The sequence below is a fragment of the Phalaenopsis equestris genome, unplaced genomic scaffold (genome assembly GCF_001263595.1).
Source record: "Phalaenopsis equestris unplaced genomic scaffold, ASM126359v1 Scaffold212195, whole genome shotgun sequence".
NCBI classification, from domain to species: domain Eukaryota; kingdom Viridiplantae; phylum Streptophyta; class Magnoliopsida; order Asparagales; family Orchidaceae; genus Phalaenopsis; species Phalaenopsis equestris.
Window position 1 is genome coordinate 148,699 of NW_018231140.1, and position 16,127 is coordinate 164,825.

Here is a 16,127-nt window from a genome sequence, read left to right on the forward strand (position 1 = left end):
TGCATATTGTGGTGGCCACTATGGCACTTCACAACTTAATCTGACGACATCCCTCTCATTCAGATACGGACTTCAATATGGCTGATGATGATCAAATTATTGACTCTCTAGAACCTTCAGGATCTTTAGCTGATAATGAGATGAACTCGATTGAATATGAAACTCAGGACGGTGAGAGTGCAGCTGAGATGGCTGCTTTGAGGGAGTCTATCGCAGATGCTATATATGGATGTTGATTCTGCCACGCTTTTTCATTTATTATATGTTCTTTTGGGATGTAATCCAACATTGTATGGATTTGTATTTTAAGGTTTTATTAAGAATTTTGTATCTTTCATTTGGGATGTAATTCATTGTAGTATGAATTTGCATTTTGTTTGCATTTTGTTTTGAATTTGCATTTTGTTTGAAATTATTTATTTTGCCCTGTTTAGTTTTAGGTTTTTTCTTTCTTTTTCTTTTTTAGTTTTTGTTTAGTTTTTGTGATCTGACATATTATATCTTTTGATTGTTTTATCTCAATAGTAGCATGAGCTCTAGAATTTCAGGGAGCTCCCGAGTCGTGTTGTGTTACTGCGAACTGCCGGCTCTATTACTCACGTCACGCCAGCAGTATGGCAGTGGGAGACAGTTCTACGGTTGTTATAGGGGTGTTTCAGCAAGATGCGGTTTCTTCCGTTGGGTCGACATTCCGACATACTCCCAGGCCGACAGTGATCGTGTTATGATGGTTTCCCAAGAGGACAGTGCCGCTGAGGAGAGACGACGTCAGAGTTTTAAATTGAACATTTTAATAATTTTACTTGTAATTGTAATTGTATTTCTTCTTATTTTATTTGTTTTGATACTCACGAAGTGGTAAGCAATGTATTTTAATTTCTGTAACTGAACTGTAATATTTTAAGACATCTGTTTTATCTATTATTTTTCATAAACAGTTCTGTTGCAAACAACTTAACCAAACAGAGGCAAAATAGTCATTTATCCAAAAACAGCTCCTAATAAGCTGTTCTGAATAAGCTGCCCCAAACAGCAAGCCAGCTTATTCTGATAATTTGCGGATTATCAGATTATCAGAATAATTTGTTTACCAGCAGATTATAAATAATCAACAGCTGCCCCCAACAGACCCTTAAGATTACATAAGAAAGTAGTCAAATGAAAATTTTGATAAATTAGATTTTAATTTCAATTAAGAAAATTATAAAATAAAATGGGTTAAATGGATCCCCATAAGAGTTTGTGAGCCTTCACAAAGTCATTATGGATCTCTCTAATGTAGTGTGAACTTCCTAAATAATATAAGTATTACAACGCATGAAAAATAATTATATAGTCTTCGCAAACTATTTTGCAAACCTTAATAAGAATTTGCAGGTCTCCACAAAACTTGAAATTTGAAAATATTTAATCGTGCTTTCTAGATGAAAGATCAAATCAAGATTGGGGTCTAGGGTTTACATTGGAGTGAAAGGTTTTTGTGAGTTAAAAAGCTATAAGAGATGTTATTTGAAGCATGGAAGCAAATGATTGGGGTTTGGTTGAGTGAATCTAAAAGAAAACAGATGTAATGGGTCAACGAGGTAAGATAAAGCCTCAAACTTTAAATACTTTAATTTAACATTAAGCCCCAAATGTATAATTATGCAAATTTTAAATAATAGCACCTACATGAATGTTGGAATTCTTACTTTATTAATTTTAATTAGTAATTTGAACATTTAAAAACCTAATATAAATAATATCTTAAGACTTAGTTCAAAAATAAATACTTATATTCCCACGCATACTATACCCTTTTCTCTCTAAACCAAACACTAATGTTATATTCTCCATCAAAAACTCTAAGAAAAAATTTGATTCAAGAAAAGATGGTTTTGCTTGCTTAAATTATGATGAAATCCCATTACGTGTTAATGTTGTGTTGGGCTTGGTTTCTTCATGATCAAATTTATCCACTCTTCCCCCTTAAATTCATTGTCTATTTTAAATTTTGAGTTATATTTAAGTATCTAATAGAGAACAAAGAAAAATGTATCACTATTAAGAAGAATGACATCAAGAGATTGTCCTAGTGAAAGGGAGATTGTTTAATTGGTATAAATGCTAATCTACCTTGAAGGAGTAATGTTTTTATTTTAGTACAAATTAGGAATTTTTTACGTGTTGAAACCACTGAGATGTGGACCACACAAAAATCACCACTTGTTTGTACAGTAGAATATCTTTACATTCTTATTGTAATTTAATCTTTGGTGCTTAGTATTATAAGATTGATCTTCTGAAATAAGAAAAATGAGAGTGTTGCTCATTTATATTATCGAAAACAAACTCCCTTTCAAGGACTATGTAGGCACAACAATGTGCTACCTTATTTTCATCTGTAGTGCGTTTGAAAATAACTTGTTTGAACTATAAGAATGCAAAATTTGACTTGCCCTGGCATGTGTAGAAAAACAAGTATAATGTTATTAATTATCAATCATTATCCATAAAGTAAAAGATAATGCTTATGTGTGGTAGGTTAAGTAATTCATATTTGTTATGCAGAAGAATGAAAACACGCAAGGATAAGACTTTAAGAATTCAAGCTAAATGGTTAAAGTGAAGAATGGCCTCAAGATTTTAGAGATCGGTATATATAATAGATGTTTAAAGGTAAATTTTATTAATGTTCAATGAGTTCAATGATATCGTATTTATTTGAATGTTGGGCCATAAAAAATATATTTTGATTTGACAATATTAGGAAAAAAAGTATAATATTATGATGGATGTGTAGTAAACTAGAAAGAAAAAAGGAGTAATTATATTAGTGATATGATAAAGTATAAATAGATTAAATGGTTTAGAAATAAAAAACGAAGGATGAGAAATGTGTTCATTATATCAGTTCATAGATAGTACGGCAGAATTGAGAAAGTAAATGAGCAGATCTAAAATTATATGAATAGAAGTTGCTCAAAAAAAATGCAACGAATGGATTATCAAAAGCAAATGGAAAATAAAGATACATAGCATCAACCCAAGTAGAAGGTATAAATCTAATGATGATAATGATAACAAGGTTTGATTCACAACAAATTGCCTTGGGGAGCATAAACTAACAGAAGCAATAGACTTGATAGATGCATAATCCACAACAGATCAAGGTGAGTTGGCTAAAGAAATAGCAGTAATCTTCTCCATTGTTCTAAAACTAAATCTTCATTGAGCATATAGAAAGACCGATAATTGAATGTATCATGGATTTAGAAGAACAATAAAAGTCAACTTCTTGATGTTATTTGAAAAAGACTGGTTGCAAACCTAGTATTCTGTGTCATGCAAAAGATGTGTGCCTTCAATCATATCAAAATAAGACAAAATTAATTCAAATACATAAAAGTTGAGAAAACATTTGAATCTCTCAACATTCCTGGAATATAGTTTTTCAACAATATCTAAAAGATAAATTCAGTGGAGCAATTAAAATATTAAATAACTTAAACTAAGCACTGACAGAGAAGTCTGCAGTATTCTAGAGCTATATGGACGTGAATTTAGTGTAACTGGACTTACTATATGTATTTGTTAAGATAAAAAGGGGGATAGAATAAAGAGCATTGCTTGCTATGATTTTACTTTGCAATAATGAAGGTAATGTACTTAAAAAACAAAAGCCTACCTTGCGTGGAATGGGTATCGGCTAAATTATGGCAACCACCCTCATCCCACATGGCAAAATAAAAATAGACTAATTTTCTTGACTTAACATAGTTAATAAGCACGCATAACACCTTAGTTTTTCCAAGTTAACCAAATTTTTATCCAAGTATCTAAATTTTTGCCTTCCCTTGGTTCCTAGTTTCATCAGTCTCTATACCATTTCTAGCAGTGAAATCATCGAAAGACATTTTTCATCCATCACTCCTACATGTACAAGAAAATCTAGTAAACCAAACCAAAAGCTGCCAAGAATAAAATGTATGAATCAATAACCTAACATCAGCCTTTCTCGAGAGAAGTCAAATTTACATGTACTGTTATCAATGAAAAATAAGAAACGATTGCTGTTTTAACTCTTCCATTTCCATATTGACAACAAGAATTTTTTCCATTTTTTCATACAACCTTACTAAGATCAGGAAATCAAACCCAGAAACAACTCAAAATGTTACTTAATGCACCCGACAAAAAACCTGCATTAACAAGAAAATTGAAGGTCTACCAACAACAGCCAAAAGAAAAATTACTATGTTTTGCCCTGTGTAGTGAAATGATCATAACCACAATACTTCTATCATTGCTATCACTACAGTGGACAATGAAAATCATCTATCAACATTTTGGTTCCATAAAAAATAGAAAGTAGTTGTTTGTTAAAAATCCAATTGGATTCACAACATTAATGTTTTTTCCTTTTATAGACTATTGTATAGCTATACAAATCTTTGCATAATTAGCTATGTAATATAATAGAAAATATAAGCAATTAGGTAATTTCTTTATTTTTAGGTAATTTCCTTATTTAAGATATAAACAATTACGTAATTTCCTTATTTAGAAAATAAGCGATTAGGTAATTTCTTTATTTAGGAGGTGGTATTCCTATAAGTAGATGTACCTTGTAAAGCATCAAAGTAAAAAAGAAAGAATTTTCCTATCTTTGTTTATATTTTCAAGGTATCAGAGCAAGAATAAAATTCTTGGAAAACCCTAGCCTTCTCCTTGTCCAGCCGTGAGAAAACACTTCGTCCCTTTCTTCTATCTTATCTAAAAATACAAATGATTGTGCTACCTCCACTCAGCACTCTATCCTATCGTCTGCTTCCGCACCACTCTCCTCTAGAACCACCGAAACTCATCCAGCTCAGATCACCACAATCCGGCTCAGAGGTGACAATTTTCTACGCTGGACACAATCGGTGAAGATGTACATTAGAGGAAGAGGGAAGCTAAGCGACCAAACATGGGAAGTCCGTGAGCTAGCCCTTACAGATCCATCCCCCGCAACCTGGGATGCAGAAAATTCCATGATAATGACCTGGCTGGTGAACACTATGGAAGAGGAGATAGGCGCAAACTACATATGTTACTCTACCGCTAAAGAACTCTGGGAGATGTGGCCCGAATGTATTTGGATATGGTTAACCAATCATAGATTTATGAGCTTTCCCTGAACTTGGTGATATTCGTCAAGATAATGATTCTGTCACAAAATATTTTAATTCTTTGAAGAGGATATGACAAGACCTAGACTGGTTTAATGATCAAGAGTGGAAGTGTCTTGATGATGCTAGTAAGTATAAGACCATTGTTGATGCAAATAGAATTTTTAAATTCCTTGTTGGTCTTAAAGAGGATTTTGACGAGTTAAGGGGTAGAATTATTGGGAGAAATCCCCTGCCTTCAATCCATGAGGCTTTCTCGGAAGTCGGCCACAAAGAAACTCGAAGAGGAGTAATGCTTAACAAGAAATCCACTCCTACCAGCATACCTGAGACCTCGACATTCAATTCTGAAGTTTAAATGCTCAACATCCACAAAAGAATGAGGAGAAACTCCAAGTGTGGTGTGATAATTGCAACAGGTCACGACACAATAGAGAAACATGCTGGCATCTCCATGGGAAACCTACAGATTTGAAGCCACAGAACAAGCACCAGCCACCTACCTCAAGCACTGCTGCTGAACAGATCAGCCCATTTAGCAAGAAGCCAATCGATTAACTCCTGAATCTATTAAACCCTAATTCGGCTACTGGTACTTCAAATTGTTCCCTGGTACATGCAGGTGGAAAATTAAACCCTTGAATTATTGATTCTGGAGCTTCTGATCATATGAATAATTTACACCATTTATTTTATTCATATAAGCCATGTTTTGGCCATGAAAAGGTTCGTATTGCGGACGGTAATTTCTCTTCTATTGCTGGAAAAGGACACATTAACCTGTCCAAGAGTATAGGTTTTAAATTTGTACTTCATGTACCAAAACTCAAATGTAACATTCTATCCGTCAGCAAAATTTCAAAAGATTCTAACTTCCATGTAATTTTTTGTGAATTTTCTTATGTCTTTCAGGACAAGAAGTCGGGGATGATAATTGGGAGAGCTAAAGAGATAGGACTTAACTACTTTACGGACACTATTCCTAGTAATAAAAAGGTTCAAGCTTACAGCAGTATGAGTTTGAACCCTGCATTTAAAAAAATAAAGGAATGACATCTTAGACTAGGCCATCCAAGTTTTCATTGTTTAAGACATTTATTTCCTCACTTGTTTAAGGGTGTTAATTGTACCTTACTTCAATGTGAAACGTGTTATTTAGCAAAAATTCATCGCATAAATTTTGCTTCAAAACCATACTATCCTTCAAAACTTTTTTTCATGAACCATAATGATGATTGAGGACCTTCAAAAATCAAAACATTATCTGAAAAAAAGGGTTTTGTGATTTTTATTGATGATCAGACCAGAATATGTTGGGTTTATCTTATAAGCAAGAAATCAGAAGTTGAAAAACTCTTTCAAGATTTTTACAACATGATTAAAACTCAATTTGAAACAAAAATATGCATCCTTAGAACAGACAATGGAACTGGTAAGTTTTTAATAAACAAAAGCATAATCCATCAATCCACATGTCGTGACACTCCACAACAAAATAGAATTCTGAAAGAAAAAAAAGACATTTACTTGAAGTTGCTCGGACCATTATGTTTTCAATGAACATTTCTAAATATTTATGGGGGGCGTCGTTTAAACAGCATTATATTTAATAAAGAGAATAAATACTCGAGTTTTACAATATACAACTCCTCTAAACAAGCTGACAAACAATTTTTCAAATCGACGAATGACTTCAAATATTCCTTTAAAAATCTTTAGTGCACATGTTTTGAACATATTTCAAATAATTTTCAATCAAAATTGGATCCAAAATCTGAAAAATGCATTTTTCTTGGATATGTTTCAAACAAAAGGGGTTACAAATGTTTTAATCCTATCACAAAAAAACTTACATTAGTATGGATATGATCTTCATAGAAAAAATTCCTTTCTTTCATAAAAATTCTCTTCAAGAGGAGTTTAATATAGATGGAGAAGATGATTTTTGGCACATTTCTGATCCACTACCAAGAATTGTTCTAGCACCAAATACACCTGAAGTTCTTAATAAAAATGAATCGGAAATATCGGAAATAGTTGTGAATCGGAAATAGTTGAAAGTAATAAAAACCTAGAGAATCCTATTCAAAAGGAACCAAAAATTATCTTGTCTAATACAGGAGGAGAAATACCACAGAATAAAGAACATCTGGTTTATTCCAGGAAAAGACTCCATAAAAGGAAAAATGTTCAAATTGAATCTTCAGTTCCCTCCCAATCTGAAGAACTGAATGATGGTCCTCAAGAAACACAGGTAACAAGAAACACAGGTAATTCAAGAAACACAGGTAATTCCCAATCCTGGTCTTACTTTTTGATCAACAGAAGCTCAAGATTCAAAGGTTATGAATTTGGATATTCCTATAGCCTTTAGAAAAGGAACACGTTATTGTACTATCAAACATTCGATTACAAAATATCTATCCTACAAAACAATCTCACACAAACATCAAGTTTTTTTGTCAAAAATTTCTACAGGAAGCACTTAGTAATCTGAATTTGAGAATGGCAGTAAAGGAAGAGATAGATGCTCTGTTGAAAAATGGAACCTGGAAAGTTGTCACTTTGCCAAGAGACAAGTCTATTGTTGGGTGTAAATGGGTCTTCACTGTTAAAGTCAAAGCTGATAGGAGCGTCGAAAGATATAAAGCACGAGTGGTAGCGAAAGAATTCACTCAGACTCAAGGAATTGACTATCAAGAGACACTTACTCTAGTACTCAAGATAAATTCTATTTGTGTTCTACTGTCCATAGCAGCAAACCGTGATTGGTCCTTACATCAGCTCGACATTAAAAACGTCTTTCTAAATGGTGAATTAGAGGAGTAGGTATTCAGGGATCTTCCACCAGGATTCGAGAAAAAGTTTGGATAAGACAAGGTGTGCAGATTGAAGAAATTCTTGTATGAGCTCAAGCAATCACCTCGCGTCTGGTCTGAGAAGTTCGGAAAGGTGGTTAAAAAGTATGGATATAGTCATTTTCAAGATGATCATATTATGTTCTACAAACATGTAGAAACTGATAAACTTGTTATATTTATTGTCTATGTCGACGATATTATCCTTTCAGGAAATGATGCTAAGGAAATTGAGACATTCAAAGAAAAATTAGCCACAGAATTCGAGATTAAAAATCTGGGGCAGTAAAGTACTTTTTCGGCATTTAATTTGTCAGATCAAAGGAGGGAGTTTTTATTAATCAGCGGAATTATGTACTCGACTTGCCCAGTGAAACCGGAATGCTTCGGTGCAAAGTAGCAGAAACCTCAATTGAACCAAATAAAAAGTTATAAGTGACAAATGAAATAGATGGTGTTAATAAAGAATAATATTAGAGGATGGTGAGAAGGCTAATCTACCTATTAGACACTTGTCCTGATATAGTTTTTGTTGTTAGTATGGTAAGTCAGTTTATGCACTCTCCAAACGTTCATCACTTGGAGGCTGTGTATCGGAACCTTAGGTATCTGAAAGGAACGCCTGGAAGAGGACTACTATTCAAGAAAAATGAGACTTACAGATAGAAGCATTTACAAACGCAGATTAGGTTGGGAGTATTACAGATAGAAGGTCAACCTCAGGGTACTGTACGTTTCTAGGAGAAGACTTAGTAACCTGAAGAAGTAAAAGCAAGGTGTCGTGGCAAGAAGCAGTGTTGAAGCTGAATTCAGATATGTGGCTCACAGGATATGTGAAGTTCAATGGATTCTTAAGGAGTTAAAAATTCATAGTCCACCACCAATGAAAGTGCATTGTGATAATAAGTCTGCAATCGTTATCGCCCACAATCCTGTCCTTCATGATTGAACAAAGCACGTAGAGATAGACAAACACTTCATCAAAGAAAAATTGACAAAGGAGATATCTGCATGGTGTACGTTCCTTCCCCCAGCCAAGCTGCAGATATTCTAATGAGAGGTCTTCACAAGAGACAGCTCGACAGTTTAGTGTACAAGTTAATTCTAAAGGATATTTTCATGCCAACTTGAGGCGGAGTGTTGAAAATCCAATTGGATTTACAGCATTAATGTTTTTACCTTTTATAGATTATTGTGTAGCTGTACAAATCTTGGCATAATTAGCTATGTAATATAATAGGAAATAGTTGTAAGCAATTAGGTAATTTCCTTATTTAAGATATAAGCAATTAGATAATTTCCTTATTTAGAATATAAGCAATTAGGTAATTTCCTTATTTAAGATATAAGCAATTAGATAATTTCCTTATTTAGAATATAAGCAATTAGGTAATTTCCTTATTTAGGAGGTGGTATTCCTATAAGTAGATGTACCTTGTAAAGCATCAAAGCAAGAAGAAAGAAGTTTCCTCTCTTTGTTTATGTTCTCATTGTTGACCTCCTCCAATCACTCCTACCCCTCGCTAAGCCCTTTGCCGTTTGAGTCCACCTTAAATTTGCATATATACCAACAAATTTTGGCATATTATTTGCCAGGTTTTTAGAGCAAAATTATATGAACTCCAAGCAGTGAGCATTACTAGAGAATCCAGTCAATCCTAGCATGAAACATACTTCACCGAATGGTATAAATTACAAATATTAGGCTCCAGAGGCAGCAGCTAATGTAGTTTTTTCTGCTCAGCCAACGATGCTATATATTCTTTGTATAAATTCCTGGAAACAGTTTAAGTGCAACAAAATGATTTCAGTACAAAACGCAATTATGATTTTGTTGCCAAAGAACACATAATATGTTCCTTTTAGTTTTATGTCTTCAATCTGCTATGCAGCCCATTTCCATGGGAATGGAGACGTTTGCACTTCGACAACATTCTGTTCTGAGATTGAAATCTGATAATGAAAACTTGTGTTGCTCGACAGAAATAAACAATGGAAACCACCTTACAGTAGACAAAGAGGCTAACCTTATCATCTTCCAAATGAAGCTGTCGCACATGTTTCTGATGGCAGAATTCGTAAGACCACCATCCTTCATGCTGCAACAATACTAATACGATGAAAGATGGTAAAATATACATCATGGATCTGTACTTAGCAGTATTTGAGAAACGCTTACTCTGTAGATACATTTCTCTTTTATCCCTTCAATAAGCTCATCAGGTGTCTTTAGTTTAACCCGCCCGTCAGTTTCTAAGATAAGGTTCGTTGAATTTGGTTGGGCAGTTGGCTTCAAAGGTTTTGTTTCCTCGACGATGGGTAGGAAACAGATATAACTCTGTCCCTCCTTGTTAGTCATCACCAGAGATTCCTGTTTGTTGTCCTGCAATAGAATCTTAAAATAGATCTTCACCATTCTACTCAGGAGACAATGATTTATTGTAGTTTGTTGAAAATCAAGCAAAGAGAGCAAGAAATAAAGTGATAGATCAAGCACGATGTACATGTAAGGTGCTAAAATCAAGCACAACAACATAGTAACAGAGAATTGCACTGTGAAATACTTATGAAACTTTTGCACACTCGAGGAGAAGATACTGTAATATGGAGTAAAATAGAATAGAGAGGTAAACAATGAGAGCAAGGAGAAAATAAGCTGCAGCCAAAACCAAAAGGAGGGAAGAGGGCTTAATCCCAAAAGATAAAGAAAGGTTTGAGAAATTCAACTCTTCATGACTTCATGTAATAAATCAAGCACTGAAATTACAAGGTCTTTAAATATCAATTTATAATAACATGTAATATATTAACATGAGGACAAAAGACTGCAAATGACAACATGAAGGCTCTAAAAATCTATGACAAGAACTATGACACGTAATTATGATAGTCCAATATCACATAGCATGAAATTCAAACAAGTTCACAGGAACTATTATTTGGCACAAATTCCTTAATTCTATGGCAATGGTCCAGAACTAAATTTTAAATATTATGCTGCACAAAAGAATCAAAACCACTAGAGTATAATGACCCTTGCAGTAACATTTGATTACAGTTCATGCCGAAAATCTTTTAGAGTATATAATTAGCAAGTAAGGAGCTAAAGATTTAACTTGCAACAGATGCAAAAGGAAAATTAGAAAAATTGAGTTACCACAGATTTATTTATCAAAACTAGAATATCAGCTAAACAACTACAAGACAAATGGTTGAAATAGAATTTACTTACAGGATGAAACGGAGAACTTGCTGAATGAAACACTATCTTATATTTCGGTTCACGCGAACTCCGACCAAAGGCCACACCTGCTGAAAAGAATTAAAAGTGAAAGATAAATCATACTGACCACGTTAAAAAATCATAATAAAACCCAAGTCACATTCCACTCAGCACTACGTGATCAAATATACAGATTAACAAAATACCATTAAACGATAAATTATTAAATGCAAAGTATCTTTCCTGTAAACCACTAGTTTATGTCTTTCTCGAAACAGCAAACCCACAAAACACATACTGAAATTATGAACAATCTAGAGAACTACAGTGGACAAGAGGTGAAAAATGAGATGAAAATTTGATGAGATAGGATTGCCTCTCTGTAGCATTTTCTGTACTCATCAAAAAAATTGACTTGAACTAGCCCAAAAATATTTTCCTTTTCCTTTAATTTTCAGTTTGTCACAAACTGAGATTATGAACAATCTAGAGAACTATGACGGAAAAGAGGTGAAAAATGAGATGAAAAATTGATGAGATAGGATTGCCCCTCTATAGCATTTTCTGTACTCATCAAAAATATTGATATGAACCAGTCCCAAAATATTTTTTTTCTTTAAATTTTCAGTTTATATTTGCCTGTTAAGCATGATTTTCTGTTTTACAAAAAAAATATGCTTTGTTAAAAAAAATCAATATTACACAAGCACCAAGGAATGAATACTTTTGATATAAGACATCCTATGTATCACACTGATCTTAAGAGGAAAATGCAAAACAAATATCATGACCTTGACAAGGAAATATGACTACTGACTTTCAACAACATTAATGAGTACTCACCAATTAGAAATCTAATAAGCATAAGCAAGTGGCAAAAAAGAAGTGATGGGAGGTGAGCAATGGTGAACAGCAAGCAACAATTGGTAACGAATGTCTAAAGCAACGGCCATCAGAGAATAGAAAATGTTAATAAACGGGTGGCGTTAAACAACGTAAAATGATGATCATTAAAAGTCAAGAATGGGAAGGTGGGTTAGCGTGATCATCCTCCCATAATGAGAGAAGTCCAGGCTAAAAAGGTGCTGAAAGAGAATTCTAAAAAACAAAACATTAGCATTATCTATGTCTCTCTCCTAAGGGTTTCGGCCCACTTTGACTGATCATATCTTTCTATAGAACTTGAATTAGCTAAAATCACTTGAATCATTGAATTCCTTGTATTTTTACCTATCAAATGAGCCAAAATCAATTTTTGGCCATAACCAAATCCCAACCACTTTTTAAAATTTGTTAAAAATTATTTCATTGTTTAAATTTTGAGAAAACTATTTAGGTTGCAAAAAGAGATTAGAACTCAAGAATTCTCTTTTAATTAAAAATTTCTTTGTCAAACTTTGTCCTGAATATCTAACAACCTGACTTAATCATAATTTATTTTGCTAACATTTTCACGTTTACCAAAATTGCTCCCTCTCCATTTCGAAAATAAACTGGTTGATTCTACCCCTAAGCTAGCCATATGAGTCGGTCTAAGCTGCTGGCCAATTAGCCAAAAACAGTGTCCGATGAAAGTTTGATGATAACATCACAAACAATTACTCTAAACCACTAGCAGGGAGTGCCCCATTAAGGATCTCAATACCTTCAATAGAGTTGATGGATTGGAATTCTTACAATTAAATTATATGGAATAATTCTGAAAAGGTTTAAGATCCAACTTCATTATCACAAGAAGATGTCAACCATAAGTAACTACCTTGATATGGAATTATTCTTCTTAGTAAGAGAAAATTAACAGTGCTAGCGGTTTGTAAATTGGAGGCATGTAGGAGTCACAATAATTTCATTAAGTTTCTAAACTCAAATTTGGGCCATTGAAAAAAAGGCCAAAGAGAGCGCCCAATTTTGGACCAAAAAATTTGTAGCTTTCGAAACAATCCCACAACAAATTGCTTGCAATTGGAGATCATTTGAACTCGAATTTGGATGACTTTGGTATTGATGGGTGTTTGCTTTGTTGAAAGTCAGAATAACGCGGAGTATTTTTATTGATATAAAAGGAGTATAAATAACCCTTGCATGATCCTAGAATACGAAAGACAATAAAAAGAAATAATAAGAAAGAAAAAATATAAAACCTAATATCTCAGATTAATCAATCTATATTAATTATTTGAAAATAATGAAAACAACAAAAAATAGGAAAGTCTCAAATAAGAAAGGAAATAAATCCAATGCAAGAAAGAAAATTTAAAATAGAGAAAAAAATCATATTATATTAGGAAATAAATCTAATCCTCATAATTTCTAACCAGAATAAATTATTTCCTAATATAACTTCTAACACTCTCCCTCAAGTTGAAACATGGTTGAAAACGACATTCAACTACGATTTGAAAGCATCAAATAATGGGTGAGGGAGATCCCGTGAAGTAGAAATTGAAGTTTTCATCCTGTATTGCATTGTCTTTGACTGTAGTTCCTGTAATGTCTACAGGTAGGCGGAAAGCTCCTACAAGTAATATTACGGGGGAGTTTGCACGGAAGTGGACAATATACAAGAAAAACTGACTTATAGTTGAATGCGATTTTTTTTTACTGCAGTTCATGCAATGTCAATAGGCAATCAGAACGCTCCTACAAATAATACAGCAAGGGAATTTGTACAGAAGTAGACAACCTGTAGGAAAAACTGACTTCTATTTGATTGTGGTTGTCCTTGATTGCAGTAGATTTAGTGTCTGTGGGTAGATGAAAGGATCGTACAAGTAATGTTGCAAGGGAGTTTGCAGGGAAGTAGACAACCAATAAGAAAAGCTACAGGGTTGTTGACCTCATTTTTTTGTGAGGTCTTGTCTTCTCCTCCTTAGAGCCTAGATTCTAGCTCTAGAAATTCCTATTGACCATCTTAGAAAACTAGAATTGAGACCCACCCTTTTAGAAATTCCAGCCACTTCCTATTTTTCTTTGATGTCTAACATTTATGGCACAAGACCATCGTCTTATGAATGAGTGGTTATGGGCTATTTTGTGAAGACTCAGAGGAAAAGTTCCCAATAGAACTTCAAGCCTTAGGAAGACATCGTCATGACTTTTTCATCACATACACACACCAAATACACAAATTTCACGAAATTGCACGAAATCGGACTTCAATTAAGCCCAAAGGACGGGTGAAAATGCGAACTTCTCCGGATGACCTCCGACGACAAATTGGATTGCGCCAACGCGTCCGGGATACCAATTTTGGCAGGAAAGGACACTCATATTGCCATACTTTCGACACGAGAAAATTGACACGCAAATCGATGAATTCGTCAAAACGACTTCCGACAGCGAAACAGACCGCGCCAGCACGCCCGGAACGTCAGAATTATGCAAAAATGATATCAATTTTGCTATGTTTTGATGCGTGGGTGAAACACAAATTAAAATTTTATTTTTCAAAATATTAAATCATATTCATATTAAACCTGTCATTTGCGCGTGAGACGGCTCCCCTTCTTCTCCTCACACGCGGCATTCCGCGGTCCATTTGCGCACACAGGCTCTTCGATTTCTGCTCGACCGAACAGCTTCCCAACGGTGGAACTCCACCTGGCCCTTCCTCTGCCCTAGGCCGCATTTCCTCCGCTCTAAATGCATCTCTTCTCTTCCTTTACCTGATTCGGCTACCAGGGAGGTTGGTAGGTGGCTTCTCCTTTCTCTTTTCTTTGATATAGAACCCCAGTTGTTGATATAGAACCCCCGTTGGGGGAAGGTTGGGGGTTGGCCGAAAATTGAAAAGGAGGGAGGAGGTGCTGCCAAAATCTTGTCTTGTGTAGATTTCCCTGTTAAGCTGTTCGGTATTCCTTCTGGGCTGCTTGGTATTCTGGATTGTTGGCTCGATATTCTTGCTTGGTTGTGTGTTTGACTATCGAGGTGGGCCGAAATTTTGAGAAGAGGAGGAGGTGCTGCCAACACCTTTCTTCTTGAATTGGTTCTTCCCTAAATTGCTTGGTGGTTGGTTTTCCCTGTTTCTTTAAAAAAAAAAAAGTGAGGTGCCTTTTTCTTCCTTTTCTCTTTACTTTTATTCCCCTTTATTTGCACGATTCCGTTGGCCATTAAAAAAAAATAATAATAGTAGGAAGGCATATTCATAATGTTTCACTAGCTCTGTTTGTGATGTTTAATTACATACTTCTTGATCCATGAAAAATCTAAAAAAAAAAAAATGTGAAGGGCTTGGTTTCTGTTGTGAAAATTCGTGCATCATATGATCACTATATAAAATGTTAGGATATATTTTTTTTTATTTATTTTATCCTTGCATTTGTACCATCAATTGGATGATGAAATAATCATACACTTGCTATGTTTATGCATCTGCCACCTATCTGCCACCTTACTTGACGTTGCTCATATACATCATACTAGCTTGAGATGGACAAAAATCTAAGAGGGTTTTATTTGTTATTTGCAAAGGGTGGAAGGTTTTAGTGCTTTGCTCATAAAATCTGAAAGCATCGTCACCTTATTTGCAAAGGTTGGATGCCTTGATGCTTATGTCTTGCAAAATTTGAAATGTTAGGTGGCCTATTTGTGAAAATCTGAAACTTTGAATGGCTAATTTGCAAAATCTGAAACATTCGGGTGGTGTATTTGCAAAATCTGAAATATTCGGGTGGTATATTTGCAAAAATTTGAGAGCATTGGTAGAACATTTTAAAAATGCATTTTTATTCCTTACAAATGTTTATGGCAAGCATAATTGGGCTTATTTTTGTTCCTATTTGTTGCGCTCCGTCGTTGGAACATATGCTGAAATATTTCTTAATGCTGGAAATTACATTTTTAAGGCTTTTATCTACTTCCTTTGCTGCCCCTTGTTGAAATACATGTTGGAAGGAT

General features: G+C 34.3%; 1 protein-coding gene across 3 annotated transcripts in view; it reads right to left on the minus strand.

Annotated features, from left to right (window-relative positions):
• Positions 1-16,127, minus strand: part of LOC110036883 (protein OS-9 homolog) — a 55,973-nt gene that overhangs the window by 22,402 nt on the left and 17,444 nt on the right. Inside the window, exons 2-4 of one of the 3 annotated variants that reach the window (XM_020741437.1) lie at positions 11,244-11,320; positions 10,191-10,406; positions 10,039-10,110 (exon numbers count right to left, since the gene is read on the minus strand). In XM_020741437.1, the coding sequence (XP_020597096.1) occupies positions 10,039-10,110; positions 10,191-10,406; positions 11,244-11,320 (365 nt within the window). Of the gene's footprint in view, positions 1-10,038; positions 10,111-10,190; positions 10,407-11,243; positions 11,324-16,127 lie in introns of all 3 variants that reach the window. The other 2 variants (XM_020741436.1, XM_020741438.1) reach the window with 2 other exon arrangements.